General features: G+C 40.5%; 1 protein-coding gene across 2 annotated transcripts in view; it reads left to right on the forward strand.

Moving 5' to 3' along the window:
* LOC138970718 (uncharacterized) overlaps positions 1 to 22,149 on the forward strand; it is a 61,441-nt gene that overhangs the window by 35,190 nt on the left and 4,102 nt on the right. Inside the window, exons 10-18 of one of the 2 annotated variants that reach the window (XM_070343204.1) lie at positions 1,629 to 1,732; positions 2,850 to 3,036; positions 4,929 to 4,952; positions 9,628 to 9,703; positions 10,942 to 11,172; positions 11,725 to 11,812; positions 12,227 to 12,332; positions 12,997 to 13,169; positions 13,540 to 13,652. In XM_070343204.1, coding sequence (XP_070199305.1) covers positions 1,629 to 1,732; positions 2,850 to 3,036; positions 4,929 to 4,952; positions 9,628 to 9,703; positions 10,942 to 11,172; positions 11,725 to 11,812; positions 12,227 to 12,332; positions 12,997 to 13,169; positions 13,540 to 13,652 — 1,102 coding nt within the window. The remainder of the gene's footprint in view (positions 1 to 1,628; positions 1,733 to 2,849; positions 3,037 to 4,928; positions 4,953 to 9,627; positions 9,704 to 10,941; positions 11,173 to 11,724; positions 11,813 to 12,226; positions 12,333 to 12,996; positions 13,170 to 13,539; positions 13,653 to 22,149) is intronic. The other variant, XM_070343205.1, reaches the window with a different exon arrangement.

Below are 22,149 nucleotides of genomic sequence, written 5' to 3' on the forward strand. Positions count from 1 at the left end.
AATGGCTTCTGTTTTGTCACAGTTAAGTTTAAGCTTGTTAGTGGACATCCAGAGTTCAACGTCAGCAATGCAAGACTGAAGGGAGGTGGTCATCTGGTCGTATTCTGAGGGAGTCGCTGAGTTCTGAAGCTGAGTGTCGTCAGCAAACATTTCGTGGGAAACGGAATGTCTGTTGACGAGGTCAGTCAGAGGGGAGGTGTACATGATGAACAGCACGGGCCCGAGCACAGAGCCCGAACGCCAAAAAGGAGGGAGGTTTCCTGGGATGGGACGTCGTTTACAATTACAAATTTTTTTCTGTCTGAGAGATCGGATCTGAACCAATTTAGAACTGAATTTTGGATGCCGAAAGTGTGCTCAAGGCGGGACAGTAGGATTTCATGATCAATTGTATCGAAAGCGGCCGAAAGGTCTAACAGGAGGAGCAGGGAAATTTTGTTATCGTCTAAGGAAGTCAAAATGTTGTTGAGAATACTAAGGACTGCGGTCTCTGTGCTATGGCCCCTGCGGTAAGCTGACTGGTGCGGAGTGAGGAGGTTGTTGGCAGAGAGGTGGGAGGAGAGCTGGTCTAGGACTATCTTCTCCTGGATTTTAGAAAGGAAGGGAAGGTTGGAGATGGGCCTGTAGTTCTTTAGTACGTTGGGGTCGAGGGAGCTTACTTCAGAAGGGGTTTAATGACAGCTTTTTTCAATCTGAGGGGACGGTGCCAGTGGAAAGGGACTCGTTCAGTATTCTAGTGATGGTGGGTAAAAGGATGTCTAAGTGATCACAGAGGAGGGGGGTGGGGAGGGGGTCGAGGTCACAGGACGTTTTGGCAGACTTCACAAGGATCGAGTTTAAGAACAAAATCTTCAGAGTCTGGGGTGAAAACAGAAAACGAATTTCCAACAAAAAATGGGAGAACGGTCATCTATGCTGGGCGAAGCTGTTGCGGATGGTCAAAATCTTTTCATGAAAATACTTAGAAAAAACATCTGGCAGTTTAGACATGTCATGTACAGTTGGAAGAATGACGTTTTGCTTTATCAAGCATGGTGGTGACAGTGTTAAACAACTCTTTACAAGATGAGGATGCTGCGACCTTGGATGAATAAAAAGTGGTCTTGGCGGCATCAACAAAATGTATGACTTTCTGCTTGGTGGCGTCATAAATCTGCTTATGTACAGTCAGCTTGGAAGATGCCCAGCGTCGCTCAGCTCGACGCCGCTCACGTTTCAACTGCTATCAAAGTTATCATCTTTGTCTTTGTTGTTGTAATCTTCATTGTGATTGTCATCACCGTTATTAATCACGTCATCATCATTACTTTCACCAACATTGTGAAAGTATAATAACACCTTGTGTCTTGGTTCCATATTAAATGTTTGATTGTGAAATTCTCCCCGCAACCGCTACCATGTTATGTCTGTGCCACCAAGCAAAGAGTGCTTGTCAATGGATTTTGATAACTGCATGAAATATTCTTTACTGTGTAACCCACCATATTTAATTTTTGCTTCTTATTTTTTGTGCTTCTTTGTTTTATTTTATTTTATTTTATATAATTTTTTTAATTTGAAAATACTTTTTTTTTTAATTTGATTTAATTGTTGTTTTTTTAAATTTCATTTTTGCTGCTTTCTTGCAGGTATTCTTACGAAACAACCCCAGCTGTGAACCGACTTGCTTTGGAACCCTACCCACCCGACACCCCTCGGCAAGCTGCAAAAGCCCGCGCTAAATCCGCCCCAGGTTCGTCCAGTTGTACCTCAACTATATTTATAGCAATTTCATTCCCGTGTCAAGAAAAGTTGTTGCAATCATATTTTTGCACAGCTTAGTTTCAAATTTAGTGGTGCTTTGACGCACATGCAGCTTCGTGTTTGTGTTTTGACTGCACATCTGTGCACTTCAGTATATACACTCCTACGATATATATGGAGACTCTGATTTAACAAGCGTGTGATTTCTCTGTTTGATGTCATGAAGAATACAGAACGCAGCCTTCAAATTTGTGGTCTTCAAGATTGCAGTCACGTCAGCGTTGTTCTGTTGTAGCGCAGTTCAAAGACAGAACAAGTTTCTTAATGGAATTATTGCTTGGCTGAGGACCAAGTTATAGCCTTATATTCATTTGGCGAAGCTGACTTCATGAAGTCTACTTGACGAAGCTTGCTGCACAAAGCCTTGGCACTGAATTGTTGGTAAAAAAGACTTTGGCAAGTCTTTGTGAAGTCAACTCTGGGTTCAGCCAAGTAAGGCCTTGACTGAGTGTCACCTGATCTTGAGCTAATTTTAGCTTCAGTATATTACTCATATACAGTGGAACCCTCCTTTTAAAACCAGTCCAAAAATATAAGAAAATCAGGTCTTCAAAAGGAGGGAGTGTTAAAATGGAGGTACATGATTTACAGAGACTGTGAAGAGAAAATCTGAAAAAGTAAGCTGGTCTTAAAAGAGAGAGTGGGGGGGGGGGAGTGGGGTGGGGGGGGGGGGGGAGGGGGGGGGTCCACTGTACTTATTTTTAAACTCAAAAACAATTAAGAGAGGTTAATGTGTGGAATGTTTGATAAAATACAATACAGAACAATTTTACAAGATCATCAACCCACAGGGTGTCATTTATAGAGGGAGCAAACAATGTGTATGGAATTATGAAGTGTGTTTCATTACTAAAGTGGACCATACTCAGAAAGCATTGCATCCCTATTTTAAAAGGTTGACCATGGAATTGTTTTGATCATTATTAAATTTGGTGATCCGAAGACCTTGTAATTATTCAGTTTCCCTGGGTTTAACTGTTTTAGAAAGCGTCATTCATAAGGAGATACATAGTTCAATGTGGACTCGGTTCCTTTCTCATTTACAGTAGGACGCGAACAAGATCTCAACCTGGTGTCAGCCGACATAGGTCAAGGTCATGACTACTTCGATCAGATGTTCTATGACCTTCAGCGTGATACACTGTACCGCAAAGGTCGACCCCAAAGCAGTCCTCAGAAAGGCGGTCGCCAGACGTCGTCTTTGTATGACGACTACACTGTTTCCACCTCCAGGTAACGTTTTAATGATTTACGATACCGATACATATGCAGCCTGGGGATGACCTTACGATTTGTTTTCTACTGCTGATATTTTGAAATCATCGAGACAAACTTTGTTCTTAAAATCCTTTGTCACTTCCTCGGGAGTCATGCACTAGAAGTAACAGAATTTGCGCATCATGATGCCATTGTTCACGTTATGATGTTTTTTCAAACTTTGTTTGGCTTTTGACGTGAAAGATTTTGCTTTAAAAGAGAGGGTCAATATGGTATGTCTTTAAGCTGATGAGAAAGTTCTTCTATTTTTGTGTATGGGAGGGGGGGGGTTGTTTTTAGAAGTTTATCTATGTGTATGTGTGTGAGTATGTGTTGATGTTTTTATGAGCATTTTTGTCTGACTGTCTCTCGTCTTTTTTCGTCTATTATTTTGTAAATTTGTTCTCTGACTCTTTGTCTCATTTTAACAGACTTTTCTCTGGAAAACTTCATCTTTGAAGTAAACCTTCTCTGTTCTTCTGCCTATATTACTAACTGAAGATATTATGTCCTCTCATCTTCCTCTTTCAATATTGTATGAGTATTGTTAGATTACTGTCAGTATTTTCTGATCATCCTCGTTGTTAATTCATTCATCATCTCTGACCTCTCTGACCTGTCTCTTTCTGTCATGTGTTCTTCTTCTGTTCTTCTTCTGCGTTCGTGGGCTGAAACTCCCACGTACACTCGTGGTTTTTTTTTTTGCACGAGTGGAATTTTATGTGTATGACCGTTTTTTACCCCGCCATTTAGGCAGCCATACGCCGTTTTCGGAGGAAGCATGCTGGGTATTTTCGTGTTTCTATAACCCACCGAACTCTGACATGAATTACAGGATCTTTTTCGTGCGCACTTGGTCTTGTGCTTGCGTGTACACACGGGGGGTGTTCGGACACCGAGGAGAGTCTGCACACAAAGTTGACTCTGAGAAATAAATCTCTCGCCGAACGTGGGGACGAACTCACGCTGACAGCGGCCAACTGGATACAAATCCAGCGCGCTACCGACTGAGCTACATCCCCGCCCTCTGTCATGTGTTGATATTGCAGACTATTTTCTTTCAACTCAAACATGAAACTGGCTTAGGAATGAAAGAATCTACAAAAATAGCACTTCAATTTGCACTTGAAGAGTTACTGTCCCAAGCAAGTTAAGTGATTGCCTGATTGCTGACAGAATTTTTTTGTGGGAAAAAAAAGGCCCAAATAAAACCAAGAAAGGCATATAGGTTAATTATATATAAAACATGACGGGCGCAGTGGGTTAAGAGTTGAGATATTTCCGATCTCCCAGGTCAACTTATGTGCAGACCTGCTAGTGACTTAACCCCCTTCGTGTGTACACGCAAGCACAAGACCAAGTGCGCACGGAAAAGATCCTGTAATCCATGTCAGAGTTCGGTGGGTTATAGAAACACGAAAATACCCAGCATGCCTCCCCCGAAATCGGCGTATGCTGCCTGAATGGCAGGGTAAAAACGGTCATACACGTACAAATCCACTCATGCTAAAAACATGAGTGAACGTGGGAGTCTAAGCCCATGAACGAAGAAGAAGAAGAAGAAATATAAAACATAACCTCAAAGAACTGTCTTGTTGTGTCTCAAGGTTTCCAGCATGTCAGATGATGTCAGTAAATTGGTATAGTCTAAAGATCAAACTTTATATAAATTTGTCGGTTAAGTACATGAATTTCTTACCAAATTGAAGATTAGCTCTTTGCTTTGAATTCACACTTTGAAATGCCATTGGTAGCTGATTCCTGCAATGAAGGGTTTTTAAAATGACTTAAAGTTAATAGCGTTGACATCATGACAACAATTATATTTCCTGACCTCAATGTATCTTGGCATGCATGCATGTTATCAGAAAAGATGTCAATGAAGAGAATGGGTAAGTCGGCATGCTGCTTATAATGTTCTGCACAACGTCGTCATTTGTCTTGAAGCCTATTCACAATATTTTGATTGAATAATGACATTTCACAAATAAATGACACGATGTGTAACTTTTGAGTGCTTAATTCATAGGCTTCTTGATGAATGTGAGGCTTTCATAGAATTAATGGTTGATATTAGCATGCCTCTTTTGTGAATTGCCAGGGCATAAGTTTTGCATACCACTGAATGCATGACATTGAAGTTCTGATTTTGATTGCATGCTGAATTATATTCTGCAAAGTCACAAGCAAACACGGAAAGTGATGCATATGGCAAAGCACACTTACACAGACTGCACAGACAGATGTGCATACACACACACACGCACACATGTACTCACGCATGCACGTACGCATGCACGCATGCATGCACACACACACACACACACACACACACACACACACACACACACACACACACACACACACACACACACACACACACACACACACACACACACATACACACACACACACACACACATACAAAATGCATGCATTCACCCTTTAGCCATACACAATTTCTGCCCATATGATCCCACCCTTAATTCAGTGCAGTTTGCAAGGGAACATAAGGAAAATAGTATTCCATAAGACTCAATGCCTGCAGCGTAATGTTAGTTAATTAGTGAGACCACAGTCCCATTTTGGTCGTGCTCATGAAGCGGAACCAATCCTATTGTGTAAAATTCTATGGGGCATGCCCTAAGGCTCACAGAATACACAGAATATGACGAGTTAAAGGGATATTGTCCACTTTTAGAAGTGCTTCTTTTAGCCAAAACAGTGCAACCCCTTTTTAAGACCTCAAACAATCTAAGAAAAACAGTACGACTGTTAATAGGGCCGATGGGGTCTATGTCGACCAAAAGAGTGGGATTCCCTGTAGGTGGAGTTCCTGGAGGGGGATTCCCTGTATACAGGGAATCCAACAGGGTGGAGTTTTTCAATAAAACTTGCAAACCATACTCGAATTTCTAAGAAATATCAAAAAAGATTGAAAACCATCAAATTCTACCGATGTTGCCAAGCATCACGTGACTTTCAGCGATATCAGCGACACGCTACAGGAACTAAATCCTGTGGTATTCCCTGTATACAGGGAATCCCTCTCCAGGAACTCCACCTACAGGGAATCCCACTCTTTTGGTCGACATAGACCCCATCAGCGTTAATAGGAGGAAGTCTTACAACAGAGGTAAATTTACAGTGGTTTGATGAATAGAAAATCTGAGAAAACACTGGGTCTAAAAAAGGAAAGAGACTTAAAGGTGGCCGTCTACATTTTTGCTTTTTTTCAATAATCTTATGGTTAGATATCGCTAAAAAGTTATGTCAGATGATGAATGAACCAGTCCGCGTCCGTAAGTGGCAGGTGTCCGCCCGTTAAAGGTTAGTTATTGTTGAAATCGTGTTCGTGCCATGATAAACTGTCCGTATGTAGCAGGTGGCCGTTACAACAAGGGTCCGCTAGACTCAGGTTTTACTGTATTCCAGCGTAGTACTCATAGTAGGGTATCCTTATTTTGAAAATGCCAAGCGCAAAACTCCTCTCAAATCCCGTGCATTTCGTGCGTTTAAAAAAAAGCGTGGACATGAGCGCTCCAGTGTCAAACTGTTGCTGCACTTGTTTGGGCGTGGCTATAAGCATAGTGACATGAATTTGATTGGTCAGTATTTTTAGGCAAAAGCACATGTTCTCAGCAAACAGAAAACAAAATATTGGAAGCGTGAGTCACGCTACCCAAAAATAAAATCTTTTTTTACATATTTTTTTTTCTATAACTTTTTTCCCCATGGTTCATTCATCATCTGACATAACTTTTTAGCGAAATCTAACCATAAGATTATTGAAAAAAAGCAAAAATGTAGATGACCACCTTTAAGAGCACGTCTATAAGCCTTGATTGTATGCGGCTTTGTTATCTGAAAATATTTTCTGAATAAAATTGTTTAAACCAATTAAGACCACATGAAGACGAATACGTTATTTATAAAAAAACAGAACATTTCACTATCAATCACAAACATAATGTCTGTGCCTGTTGCGCTTATGACGATAACTACCGGCACGGTTGGCCTAGTGGTAAGGCGTCCGCCCCGTGATCGGGAGGTCGTGGGTTCGAACCCCGGCCGGGTCATACCTAAGACTTTAAAATTGGCAATCTATTGGCTGCTCCGCCTGGCGTCTGGCATTATGGGGTTTGTGCTAGGACTGGTTGGTCCGGTGTCAGAATAATGTGACTGGGTGAGACATGAAGCCTGTGCTGCGACTTCTGTCTTGTGTGTGGCGCACGTTATATGTCAAAGCAGCACCGCCCTGATATGGCCCTTCGTGGTCGGATGGGCGTTGAGCAAACAAACAAACAAACAGACAAAATGACGATAACTAGCAGGAAGTTCCATTCAACAGTTACAACAGAAAAGCTGGGTCCAGAAGCATTCACAATGGTACCTGCAATATGAGGCCCCTGTGATGACAGGACACCTCCCATGAAAGGACATCTTCTGCTGCCGGCCTTTGTCTATTACCTTGACCAAAATATATCTGTCAATTGACAGCCGGCAACGTATACTATGGACATTTTTGGCCTGTTACCTCTATACCTGTCTAAAGATAGACCAATTGGTCATAAAACTCACACCTAGTCCGTCACATTTTTGACATATGTCCCGTTTAAGGTGACCTTTCATGGCAGTTACCGCTGGGGGCCCGGTAGCTCAGTTGGTAGAGCACTGGACTTGTGATCGGAAGGTCGCAGGTTCGAATTCGGGCCGGGCCGGACACGGGTCAACTTTATGTGCAGACCCAGAGACAGAAGCCATGTCCCACCCCCGTGTCACCACAATGGCATGTGAAAGACCTCGGTCATTCTGTCATAAGTGCAAATGGCTGATGCCACCTAAACACGCATACGCCTGAGTATCTCGTCAAAAGCCGTGAGGGCGTAAAACTCTAATCATAATAACCCATATCTTGTCCTTATAAGAGGCGAAACATTTAGCCTGTAGGACATAAAGCATTCTCTCTTTCCTTTCCAGGTATACCGCTGTAAGCAGTTTTTGACACCCCAAATAGTTACACTGACTCGCATGCATGACCACTACCCAGGGTAACGTTGTAGTCATAGCCTATCAGGCAGCTATTTGTTCAGCGTTGACAGGGTCAGGCAATCAGCCAGGATTAAATATAACGAGGTGATAATCACAGAGGGGGTAGCCGGCTGCCTGATTATGGCATTGTAGTGGGTGCCCCCCCATCCCCTCCACAACCCACCCTGTTAAGCTAAGTCCACTCAGGTTGCCGGGTCCTGCTTGGATACCAGAAGGGGTGCTGGCACTCTTGTGGAAATCTGTCCAAGAGCTGGCGCACTTGTTCTTTGATTGCGGAGTTCGTTCTGAGATAAAGAAAGATATGTGACTCAAGATTGATGTTTGACATGGAGTGATACGTTTCTAAAAGATAGAATATGAGCAGTTGCAATGTGTTAAAAAAAAAAGGAACAATTGATGCACAAAGAAAAAGGGAATTACTACTGTTGAAATCAAGCTTCAAAAGACAATCACAACTACATAATGGAACCAGCAACAAAGACAGAAAAAGTCTTATGAAATTGAGATCTTAAATGCAGAATAGATTGGAGTAAAGTTGTTTGGGGTACATCCAACAACAGCAACAAATGAGAGAACTACATACTGAAGCTAGCTGGTCTTAAGATTTAGACTTTGTTATGCTCAGAACGATACAAAAAACTATAAAGCAATCAGTATTTCAAACAGTAATTAGGGTTAAACATTTAGTGCTTCTTCAAAAACTGAGAAAAGAAAGCAGAGAGTACTGTACGTACACATGTAGTTAGACATTCCCCAGACCAGTGTATAGAATATCCACAGAACTGTTGGTGCCCATTGTAATGTGGTGCACCACCACTGCAGAAGGATTAAGCGGGGTGTTTTATGCCCGCTGAGATTCCAGCGTCATCCGCTTTAATTATTTCACTTCTTTGTTTCCTGGCTTCATTTTGTGTTGTTGCCAATCACATACCTGTGTGTTCAACCTGTGGGTGCAGTGTGTAGTCCGGCTTTGTGGGAATACCTTGCCTTCTCGTTTCCACCATTGTTCACAGTTTTAGAGTTAATTCTTCTCTTGGTTCTTTGTCTGGATCAGTTGATTCTATAGACACGTTCTACCTGTTTTCGGAATCTGCATGTTGCTGATTTCTGTGAAATGTCTCCATTGTGCTGTGGTTGAATAACTGTGTGCGCTTATTATGTGACAAATTCCGAGGGAAGAGTTAAAAATAAAAAAAAAGGACAGGAAATACAAAGTTTATCTTTGATTGTGTGCAATATTTTATTTGATTAAAAAAAAGTCATCGTGATACTGTTTCAAACAAACCGAACAATTCTTCAAGCATCAAGACAAATTCCCAACCTTTTACAATTAAAGATTCTGGATTCTGTATTCTGTATCCTCAACAAAGTTCACCAAGTGCCAGTCCTAGGGAGATCCTCCCTGTTGCTTGTTCTAACAAACAGTGTGTGTGTTGTGTAGACTCCATAGACCTAGTGTAGGACTTGACTCACCATGGGGTTAACCATTGACATGAAGGAATCTTTCACCAACAGCGCTACAGGGGACCTGAAGATCTTTGAGGTTCAGCAGGACGGGAAGTACGTGCGACTTCTCAACGACGGCGTGCAGGTTTGTCTGCTTGTCATTTTCTTAGCCTGTCTTGAGAAAGATTATCATTACTCAGTTTTTTTAATGAATTCTTCTCTATTGCAAAACACTGATTATTACTGTTAGAAAAAGAAAACAAGAAAGAAAACAGAGCCAGACAATCTACAGTAAAAAAATTTAAAAGTTTCGAGAACATTTTTCTATTTTCTAAACTTCCTCTTTACTCAACAGTTTCACTGCTTAGGCCTAAAAAAAAATAGGTGTGGTTACGGTAACCCGACCTACCCTATTTTTAGGGGCCGACCCTATAACTTTTTATTACATTTGTCAAAAAAACAAAAACAAAAACCAAGAAAACGAGTGCAGAAAACGCAATGAAAGCGAAAGCGCCCGAGTCGCACACTTATTTCCCTGTCAAGTAGGTTTAATTTGTACACATTAGAAAAAAAAGTAAATAAAAAAAAAGGGATTGCCTACCTTCCTAACCTATTTTTTGGGGCTATGTTACCATAACCACACCTATTATTACACCCCCGGTATAGGGGTGTGTATAGGATTCACTCGATGTGTTTGTTTGTTTGGGTGTGTGTTTGTGTTCGCATATAGATCTCAAGAATGAACGGACCGATCGTCACCAAACTTGGTGAACAGGTTCTATACATTCCTGAGACGGTCCTTACAAAAATTGGGACCAGTCAAACACACGGTTAGGGAGTTATTGGTGGATTAAGATTCTACAAGGACTTATAGAGGCACATATTAATGGTCAAAGGGAAATAACCTTCTCAGTTGGTGGCAGTGAGAATGGTTATTTCCCTTTGACCAACGGGGGTGTTTTTCCTACCTCGGAGGAATTTCTTGGTTTTTTTGGCCCTAGCCTCGTCAAATTGCCAACTTGAAGAAAAACTGCTGTATTGTGTCTTTCAATCACTCCATACTTCCAACCAGCTCTTCATGCCCCCTAAACATAAAAGTGAACAACGTGTTTGTGTGTGCGCGCGTGTGTGTGGATGTGTGTGTGTGCGTGCGTGCATGCGTATTGGTGTGTATGTGTGCGTGCATATGCATTGGTGTTCGTGCATGTGTGTTTGCATGTTTGTGTGTGTGCGCATGTGTGTGTGTGCGTGTGTATATGTGCATAGTAACCTGTGTGTGTGTGTGTGTGTACATTCGTATGGGCATTCTTTTATGTTTTGAGAGTGCGTGCATCATTACCAAAAACTGAGCTAAAGGACAATTGACTCTGTATCTATCCATAGGAGGTGGAGTTTGGAGGCTTCATGCTGCAGCAGAACGTAGGGGGTCACCCCGTAGCGGTCTTCCGCTTCCCCCCACGCACCAAGTTTGCCCCCAACTCCACCATCACCGTCTACGCTGGCTGCAACGACCACAAGTTGCACAACCCCCCTACAGAGTTTATCTGGAAGGAGCAGCAGAAATGGGGCACTGGCCCGGAATGCACGACCATTCTGTGCAGACCCAATGGACAGGTAAGGCCTGGGTTTGGTTTGGGTTTGGAGTGAAGAGTGGTTGGGGATTTTTTGTAGTTGCGAGTGTGTGATATTAGCGGTTTGTGTGTGTGTGTGTGTGTGTGTGTGTGTGTGTGTGTGTGTGTGTGTGTGTGTGTGTGTGTGTGTTTTCTCTCTCTTTCGCTCTCTCTCTCTCCCTCTGCCTTTCTCTGTCTCTGTCTCCTTCTCTTTGTTTCCCCTCCCCCCCCCCTCTCTCTCTCTGTAGCTCTCTTCTGTGTGGGTATGCTGGCATGTGTTTCTGGCTCTGTCTGTCTGTCTGTCTGTCTGTGATCTCTCTCTCTCTTTTTCTCTCTCTCTCTCTTTTTCTCTCTCTCTCTCTTCTCTCTCTCTCTCTCTCTCTCTCTCTCTCTCTCTCTCACTCTTTCTCTTTCCCTCTCGCTCGCGTGTATGTGTTCTGTGTGCGTTCTGTGCTCTGTGTCTGTGTCTGTGCTTATATCTGTGTGAGAGAGAGAAATGGAATTCTTGGTGCATAAGCAAAGCATAATAGACTGACAAGGTGTGATTGTGTTTCAGGCAATAGCATGGACAACAGCGGCCCATCGATTTACACGCGATCCGTTCCAGGAAGTACAGAGTGAACCTGATGATCATGCCACAACAGGTGTGTATTCAAGTTTTTTTTTTTTTTTTTTTTTTTGGGGGGGGGGGGGGGGTGAGTGGAAGGGAGAGACAAGGGAGAGGGGTGTCTCAATAACATGTAGTTAGTTTTAAAAAAAAACTTGATCAACTGCCTGTGAGAATTAAGTTAAAATGTCAACAAAAAATCATCATGCATACACCAAACCTGAGAAACGGTGGTTGTTTCCCTTGTCAGAGTATTGTTTTATAATAGAAAAAAACCATAATGTGGCTGTCAAGGGGTCAAATCATTTTCAGATTATGGTACCTCATGAAAAACTCATACAATAAGTGTACATATACTCCTAATAATCAGGTTGACTGTGTTTTCATGAGTCAGCTGTTTAAAAAAAAAAGTTGTTCTGATTTGATGAAACCTGTCTCTGTATATTTTCAGCTGATGATGAGAGACATATGGACGATGTGTGCGGTGATGATGAAAGTTTAACGGAGATCAACGTAAACGTCAACGCACCAAAACCAGTTCCTGTCTACCTGAGACGGTGAGTACACAAATGTACCACTTTCTGCAATTCATATTGTGACATGAACTGAGAGGTGGTTTATTGTTCATGGAAAGCATTTTCTGATGTGCAAAAGTTAACACAAATGCACAGGGGCGGGGGCAAAAGAAGCAAAGATGGACCAAGGGAGCTTAGCTGGCTATGCTGATGCAACATCAAACTAGCTTGTGATGTACATTTATCTGTACCGTGTAGCAACATTGTTCATGTTTGAGTAAGTCACAAAACTCACTCTTTAGGACTGTCCTTAACCGAGCCTGAAAATTCAGTGCCAAAGCTTCGTGCAACCAGCTTTGTGAAGTGGACTTCTCGAAGTCAACTTCTCCCAATTAATGACAGTCTTTTGGTACACATCATCAGGTAACAGGAGATTCTTCACAGTACATACATTAGGTAAACTGTAAAGGCAGTGGATTTCTTTACCACGCAGATTTGATTTTTCCCATTTTCTACTGGACAATTAACCGTTACATCTCCCTTTTTGTTGAGATTACATCATTAGATTACAAAGTTCACTTTGGGTAACCTATAAAGGCAGTGAATTCCTTTACCACACAAATTTGATTGTCCCATTTTTCTACTGGACAATTAATCGTTCCCCCAGGTTACGCTAAATTACACAGTGCACCTGATTGTGTTGCAGTGAGAAACAGCAGCCGCCATCCCTGCAGGCCAACAAGCATCCCCACGGCAACCCTCCGTCCACACCTGTCCACCCGGTGGGCAACCAGCCACGCCCCTATCGCAGCGGCAACGACAACAGCAGCAACAACCGCCAGTCTCGCTCCCAGTCGACCAGGCCTGACCCTATTCCAGGTACGTACGCCACTGGTTTGAAAGGTGTTAATAGGGGAGGGGAGTCGCAGGGGGACCCCATAGACGCTCAAGCTAGAGGGTCCCTGGACCTCCATCTTTAAATGTTAGGGGGTTCATGGACCAGTGCAACTTTAAAGGGTCCGAGATGTAAAGAACTTAACAAAATAAGTATATAGAACAGATCCCACTTCAGGTAAAACTACCACTGTCTTTTTTTCTTTCTATTTTCTGTCTTTTTGGGGAGTGGGGAGTCGAGGAAGGGTGGGGGGAAGGGGGGGGGGGGGGGAGGGTCAGGCGTCACCTTAGGTGAAAATAATGGCAGAATCGAACCCAGAACTAATCAGAGAGATCATTTTTTTATCCCTCACAGGTCAGCCTTATGCAGGAGCGGCCGCCCAGAAGATGGGCAGTGCTCCGCTCAGGAAGTACGTGTCCGGCGTCAGCACCCAGCAGCAGTCTGGCATACGAACCACCGGGAAAGCTGTGAGTAACTTTTAGCCGTTTAGAATTGAGTTTCTGGTGTTTGGGATTTATGTGTGAGTTGGGATAGGGTTATTTGTGTAGTCAGTAGTGTGTTGAATTTCTTGTTTGGTGGGGTTGAAGAGAATGTGCAGCTGAGGAGTAGAGAAAATTGGACGGGCGTTTGCTAGAGGCTAGAAAAAATAGCTGTGGTTTTGAGTTGGAAATGAATAAATATATTAAAAAAAGTAAATGAGGTGGGTTTTTTTTTTTTTTGTTTTTTTTTGAGAGGGGGTATTGTCTCAATGTTTGATCAAATAAAGCCTGTTGCAACAGTTGATGGCATGTACATGTTGTGTATGTGTTTGTGAAATAATTGCTAGGCTATCACAGTTGTTTGTTCAATGTTTGTTCATTAATTAATATTCCAATAGCACTGATTTATGAGTGAGAGCACAATTTTATATACACATATATTTGACCACAATCAGATGTTAGATGGTTTTCCAGTATTGTACAATTAACGATATCCTATTGTAACCTATATGTCATGTAAGCTGCACTTATAATTCTGCAATTATGTTTGAGATCAGTAATCTATTTCTTGTGTTGTATTTGCACCTGCAGTTGAAAATGTCCCTCTTTGAAATGATCAAAAGTACAAAGAGTCTGCACAAAGAATGCCATGCTAAAGTAAACAACGACAGAAACTGTATTGATTCTGCATGCTTGACTTTTCGGCTAAAGATGCCTGCGTTTTTTCAAGATTTGGTTTTCTGGGCATTTTGTCAATTGGTCACAATCAGAATTTTGTGGCATACATGTACATGTACGTGTACTAAATTGATCACCCTCATTACCCCCCTCCCCCCACCCCCAAACACCTATTCTTACAGCTTCCTCAAAAGCATTGTAGTTTTTTAATGAGTGCTACATGTATTTAGGTCTAAAAAAATAAAATAGGTGTGGTTACGGTAACCAGACCTACCCTATTTTTAGGGGCCGACCCTATAACTTTTTATTACATTTGTCAAAAAAACACAAAAACAACGAGTGCAGAAAACGCAATGAAAGCGAAAGCGCTCGAGTCGCACACTTATTTCCCTGTCAAGTAGGTTTAAATTGTACACATTAAAAAAACAAGTTTTAAAAAAAAAAGTGATCGCCTACCTTCCTACCCTATTTTTTTTGGCTATGTTACCTTAACCACACCTATTTTTTTTGTTGGCCTTTTACAAGTTTCTGTAACATTTAGAAGTAGATCAAAAAAAATTTAACTTTCAAGTCTGGGAAAGGGAGAGTGTATGTTGCGGTAGACACCCTAAGCTGCATGCTTGCTTCAACTAAATCAAACATTTAACTCATCGTCTCACGTAAGTGAACATTCAGGTAGCTGCAGACTTACATTTCAGTTTAGAGAAATCAGTGCCAGCCTTTGCATGACTGTGATTCTATCGGCCTTTACTGGTTTATGCTTGATTGATGAGTCTGTAAATGTTGTTTTGACAATTTTTTTGTCATGAGGTATACTCACAGATATTAGTCTGTATCGACCTTGCACTCATAAGCAGAATGTTGTTCATTTTTATATTTAGTCAAGTTTTGACTAAATATTTTAACATCGAGGGGGAATCGAAACGAGGGTCGTGGTGTATGTGCGTGTGTGCGTGTGTGTGTGTGTCTGTGTGTGTGTGTAGAGCGATTCAGACTAAACTACTGGACCGATCTTTATGAAATTTGACATGAGAGTGCCTGGGTATGAAATCCCCGAACGTTTTTCATTTTTTTGATAAATGTCTTTGATGACGTCATATCCGGCTTTTCGTGAAAGTTGAGGCGGCACTGTCACGCCCTCATTTTTCAACCAAATTGGTTGAAATTTTGGTCAAGTAATCTTCGACGAAGCCCGGACTTCGGTATTGCATTTCAGCTTGGTGGCTTAAAAATTAATTAATGACTTTGGTCATTAAAAATCTGAAAATTGTAAAAAAAAATAAAAATTTATAAAACGATCCAAATTTACGTTTATCTTATTCTCCATCATTTGCTGATTCCAAAAACATATAAATATGTTATATTCGGATTAAAAACAAGCTCTGAAAATTAAATATATAAAAATTATTATCAAAATTAAATTGTCCAAATCAATTTAAAAACACTTTCATCTTATTCCTTGTCGGTTCCTGATTCCAAAAACATATAGATATGATATGTTTGGATTAAAAACACGCTCAGAAAGTTAAAACAAAGAGAGGTACAGAAAAGCGTGCTATCCTTCTTCGCGCAACTAACTACCCCGCTCTTCTTGTCAATTTCACTGCCTTTGCCATGAGCGGTGGACTGACGATGCTACGAGTATACGGTCTTGCTGAAAAATGACATTGCGTTCAGTTTCATTCTGTGAGTTCGACAGCTACTTGACTAAATATTGTATTTTCGCCTTACGCGACTTGTTTCTTTTTCATTGAAATGATAAATAGAAGGACAGTATTGAGTCACATAGTTCATCCTTATAGTATCCTCACACAATCTGTGTTGTTTTAGAGTTAATTTAGTGTGTTTTCCCCATCTCTTTTAGTTCTTGTGTGTGTCATCCTTGAGAAATTTTACCTGTCTTTTTTTTCCACCTGAAAGGGATGACATCATTATGTTGATGTCATCCCTGCTTATTCAGCACTCCTGTTTTTTTCCTCCCTGCAACTGATGCTTTACACTCCTGTGTCTGACTTGCAGAAGAAGAACTTCCTCAACTATCTGCTAAATGAATCTACCGGCGTGCAGTGATTCTGTAGAACGTACAGGTTAGATACCCCCAACTGTAATTAACGGAGTGGTCAAACGTCCCCCCACCCCCCGTTTGGCTTGTCACTTGTACTGTTTTTTTGCTTTTTTATTTTATTTTATTTTTTATTTTTTGCTGCCTGAAAATTAAAACTTTTTTCCACTGATTGATCGGAGGTGTGGTTTGCATTTTGCGTAACCATCAAATCAATATTTTGTTGTGAAAGACTTAAGGATTTGATTTGGGGTGTTAAAATAACTCGTGAACTGAGAAGATTTGTCAGTTTTTTTAAATTACGCTGTAACAACTCGAGATCTGCAAGTTTGGCACATTTCTGCGATTCTAAATTAACTCATTTTCTGCTTTGCTTTAAATTCTTCACGGCTCTGTCAGTGTTTAATTAATTTACTAACACAACAAGCCTCATCAATATATAACAGATATGAACAAGATAAGAGACTCAGCAGTCTTAAATGCTTTTATGACAAGACCAACAACCATGCAACACAAATATTCCCCATCATGCTAAAGGGGGATAATCAATAAAAACACAAACCTTATGATCAGTCAAGTTCAAATTTACTGGACTGATAAAGCAACATGTATGTTTTAAAATTACTTGAATACATAAATGTATGTAACAGCCAGTCTGTCAATTACATTTGTGTTTGAGACAAAATGTTTGAATTAGCAATGGCATATTTTTGTAATAATTATATATATGTTAACAGCTGCGTTTGACATCATACTGTAGTTTCAAGAGTGATATGCAGTAGAATGTGTTACAGATTTAGATTAGCAGTCCATTTTTTGTGAGTTTGGTCATGCATAAAGAATACTCATGTAGTCTCCAGTGTGTCTATTCAATGCCAAAGATGCCGTATAAAAGAAAATGTTCTAACGAAAAACACAGTACAGTAAACGAAACCACAAACACCTTCCCAACGTTGTTTTGACTGACCCTGCTCATCCTCGCCCAGTCAACTCCTAATTTTTTGTTTGCCGTAGTTTAGTTTTCAAGTGACCTGAGACAAAATGCCCAAGTGTGTAACTGACTTACTCTTGATTAAAGTTGGCGATCTGATTGGCCTGATTCACAATGTACCAAAATCAGTGAAACGAGAGATTTAAATTGTACTGTCAAGCATGTATTTTGAAATGGAATAAAATGAAATTAATGGAGAGTTTAAAATGAAGTTATGCAAAAAAAATTTGATAATTGAGCATTTCTATAGAAATGACGATGTTTACATAATGTGTATTGACGTTTCTGAAGGAGGGAGACATTGAACAACATTGTTTTATTTAACGTTACAAGCACTTGTGTTAAAAAGTGTTTTTTGTGTGAGTCTGAATCAGTCACTCAAAAAAAAATAAACTACCCCAAAAAAGTTTAACTGTCTGATGTTTTCGATCACCTGACTGGCACTCCTTAACAATGCATTTAACATTAACGTGTGTCCCTCCCACCGCTTTATAGGCGGGGATAATTCAGGGCGCACCCTCCCCCTTCCACCTCTCCCTTCAGCGGGACAGCGGCCCGTCGCCCATGTACAGCGGCAGTGGCAGCACCTTCAGCCGAGACGGGCCTGTAGTGCGCTTCACTGCTTAGGTGTGTGCTGTGATCTGTAATCCTGCCTGGCTCATGCCCGGCACTTCTGGGAATCTGCTAATACCCTGCCACATCAGTTTGACTTTTGCAGGAATGAAAGTTGAAGGAAATCTGAGGAATTTCTGAAATAAGAAATGTTTATTTTGGTTAGATGTCCTCATTTTCAAACCATTCAGGGTGTAATTATGTAGTAAAAACTTTTATCTTTTAACAAAAAAAATTGAACACCATATGATTTTGAGGCAAGTTTTCCTACACTCAAACATTCTCAACTTCCATCCTTGCTTTTGGATTTGTTTTCTCTGTATGTCTTTATCTTTGTGTCAGACCAAACTGAAAGAATGTGCATTAATTATTCAGGTGAAGTCATCAACATGAAACTGTTCATATAATGTACAATATTCAATACAATTTAGCCTATGTTTGATTTGAAGACATTTACTCTGTTTTAAGACATCTGCTTAAATCTTTTTTTCACAAATTATTTCTCTATCACAAAGGCTGTAAATTTCAATTTACTTCCACTTTATTAGGCTCCTCCTTTATAAGACTTAATTTTAACAGTTTGGCATCGGAAATTGCTGTACAGCGATAACTAATGAAAATGAAACTGATGTGGTGGGGGGTGGCGTTGGTGGTAAGAACTGCCCGTAATATTATCCTAACATCACAGCCAGACTGGTACATTGATAAAAAATGTATCAGTAGTGTCATTTTAGAATTGTATTATTATGTTATACATCCACGAGTTTGAAACAACAGTAATACAAAATATGCAGTAAAGTACAATTAAGTTATTAATATTTCAACAACAGAATTCAGAACTGGCTGTGATGTTATCATCTTTATAGGGTGTGCTTGGTTTTCACTGTACTTATACTGTATCTGTGTGAGTGATCGTTTTAGGGGATGCAGGTGTTTTTTTCCAATGTTGTAGAGTAATTTATTACAAGCAAGTAGAAGCCAGTGGTTTTGGGTGTGTGTATAACCAATTAGCTCAAAGTACAATGTTGTGTTTCGTAACTGGCTGTGGGGTAGTATCGAGTTAGATGTGTTTTAGATAGAATATCCCTTATTTGGTAACATTTTTGTGTGCTAATTCCGCGGTGACTTGGAGATAAAAAGATAAATAAATAGAATTAATAATTGTGTAAACTTCCATTGTGTAGACTTTTTTCAAGTGTTCTTTTTTTTAGCATTTGAAAATGGTTTAAATGCTTATACATGTTATTGTAAACAAAAAAAAGCATTTTCTCCTCATTATGTCTTTTTGTGCTTTGCGACGAATGGCAAAGATGTCTTTTCTGCAAAATTGCTATGCTCTTCTCTTTGTTACTGTTGTGTCCTCTCCTCAATGGCATATGTGTGAGCACTGCTTTTTCATGCCTGAATCATCCCCCCGCGGGTTAGGGGGAAGAATTTACCCGATGCTCCCCAGCATGTCGTAAGAGGCGACTAACGGATTCTGTTTCTCTTTTTAGCCTTGTTAAGTGTTTCTTGTATAGAATATAGTCAATTTGTGTAAAGATTTTAGTCAAGCAGTATGTAAGAAATGTTAGTCCTTTGTACTGGAAACTTGCATTCTCCCAGTGAGGTAATATATTGTACTACGTTGCAAGCCCCTGGAGCAAATTTTTGATTAGTGCTTTTGTGAACAAGAAACAATTGACAAGTGGCTCTTTCCCCTCTCCCCCTTTTCCCCGTCTTTCTTTCTTTATTTGGTGTTTAACGTCGTTTTCAACCATTCAAGGTTATATCGCGACGGCTTTCCCCGTCGCGATATAACCTTCGTGGTTGAAAACGACGTTAAACACCAAATAAAGAAAGAATGCCTGAATCAAGCTGTGACTACCACTGTCAGGTTCAAATCTTTAATAGACGAATTCCAAAAATAACTCTGTCAGGTTTGTGAAAGAGTGAATATCCTTGCTTTTACTGGGACAAACATGGGAGGGGCCAATCACGAGCGAGGGGTGTGTCGGAAATACGTGAACAGTAGCACGTGTGAATTTATTTGTTTGAGAAAAATCAAGGGTATTAACTCTTTCACAACCCATAAAAACCCGATGGAGTTAATATTTCCGAAAATCGTCTGTTGCATGTATTAACAACAAAACAGAAAACAAAAGTTGTGACAGTGGGGACCACTGCGTAGTGTGATATAACAGTGTGACACAGTAGTATCTCCCTTGGTGTCAGAGAGTGAAGAGAGAGAGAGACAATTATGTGACCCTCCACCACGGAATGAGTCGCATGTCACGTCCTTTGCATGATTTTCATATTTTTACATTTTCCTAAAGAGTTTTTTATGCTCTATCCAGTGGTGAAAACCGTTTTAGAAAAGAGCGAAAAATGTTTGAGTTATAAGCCTGTGACTAAGGTGACCCTCACACTGTTACCAGACACTCTCCGGACTTATATCAAGCCTAGCGCAGAACCGCGCGAGGTGACATGCGACTCATTTCGTGGTGGAGGGTCACATGGACTGGGTGGCCGAGTGGTAATGCACTTGCGCTCGGAAGCGAGAGGTTGCGAGTTCGACCCTGGGTCAGGGCGTTAGCAATTTTCTCCCCCCTTTCCTAACCTTGGTGGTGGGTTCAAGTGCTAGTCTTTCGGATGAGACAAAAAATCGAGGTCCCTTCGTGTACACTACATTGGGGTGTGCACGTTAAAGATCCTACGATTGACAAAAGGGTCTTTCCTGGCAAAATTGTATAGGCATAGATAAAAAAAATGTCCACCAAAATACCCGTGTGACTTGGAATAATAGGCCGTGAAAAGTAGGATATGCGCCGAAATGGCTGCGATCTGCTGGCCGATGTGAATGCGTGATGTATTGTGTAAAAAAAAAAAATTCCATCTCACACGCCTTGAATATGTGCGCGATATAAATTGCCTAAAAAAAAAATAAAAATTTTAAATTTAAAAAAATCCCTGCGCTTAGAACCCACGGAATACGCGCGATATCAGCCTCATATTGATTGATTGATTGATTGATTGATTGATTGATATGGGATTGCAGTGGAACCCCCCCTTAAAAGACTTCCTCCCTTTTAAGACCTTGCTTTTTCAGTTTTTCTGTTCATAGCCTCTGTAAATGTACCCCCATTGTAAGACCCCCTCCTTTTTACATTTAGTCAAGTTTTGACTAAATGTTTTAACATAGAGGGGGGAATCGAGACTAGGGTCGTGGTGTGTGTGTGTGTGTGTCTGTGTCTGTGTGTCTCTGCGTGTGTGTGTGTGTAGAGAGATTCAGAGTAAACTACTGGACCGATCTTTATTAAAGTTGACATGAGAGTTCCTGGGTATGATATCCCCAGACTTTCTTTTTAATTTTTCAATAAATGTCTTTAATGACGTCATATCCGGCTTTTTGTAAAAGTTGAGGCGGCACTGTCATACCTTCATTTTTCAATCAAATTGATTGAAATTTTGGCCAAGCAATCTTCGACGAAGGCCGGACTTCGGTATTGCATTTCAGCATGTAGGCTTAAAAATTAATTGATGACTTTGGTCATTAAAAATCTGAAAATTGTAATTAAAATTATTTTTGTATAAAACGATCCAAAATTACTTTTATTTTATTCTTCATCATGTTCTGATTCCAAAAACATATAAATATGTTATATTCGGACTAAAAACAAGCTCTGAAAATTAAAAATATAAAAATTATGATTAAAATTAAATTTCCGAAATCGTTTTAAAAACAATTTCATCTTATTCCTTGTCGGTTCCTGATTCCAAAAACATATAGATATGATATGTTTGGATTAAAAACACGCTCAGAAAGTTAAAACGAAGAGATGTACAGTAAAGCGTGCTATGCAGCACAGCGAAACCACTACCGCGCGAAACAGTCTCGTCAGTTTCACTGCGTTTAGCACAAGCAGCGGACTACGGTCATTGTGAAAATATGCAGTGCGCTCAGTTTCATTCTGTGAGTTCCACAGCTTTACTAAATGTAGTAATTTCGCCTTACGCGACTTGTTAAGACCTGATTTGCTCATATTTTTTAGGGTCTTAATTAGGGGGGGCTCTCCTGTAAATAGAAATTTTTGATTATCTATAAGTATATAAGACAAAAAAGCAACTAAGACTTGCAACATAAACTTTCATGCTCTTTCTCT

Source organism: Littorina saxatilis, linkage group LG7 (assembly GCF_037325665.1).
Source record: "Littorina saxatilis isolate snail1 linkage group LG7, US_GU_Lsax_2.0, whole genome shotgun sequence".
Classification (NCBI taxonomy): Eukaryota; Metazoa; Mollusca; class Gastropoda; order Littorinimorpha; family Littorinidae; genus Littorina; species Littorina saxatilis.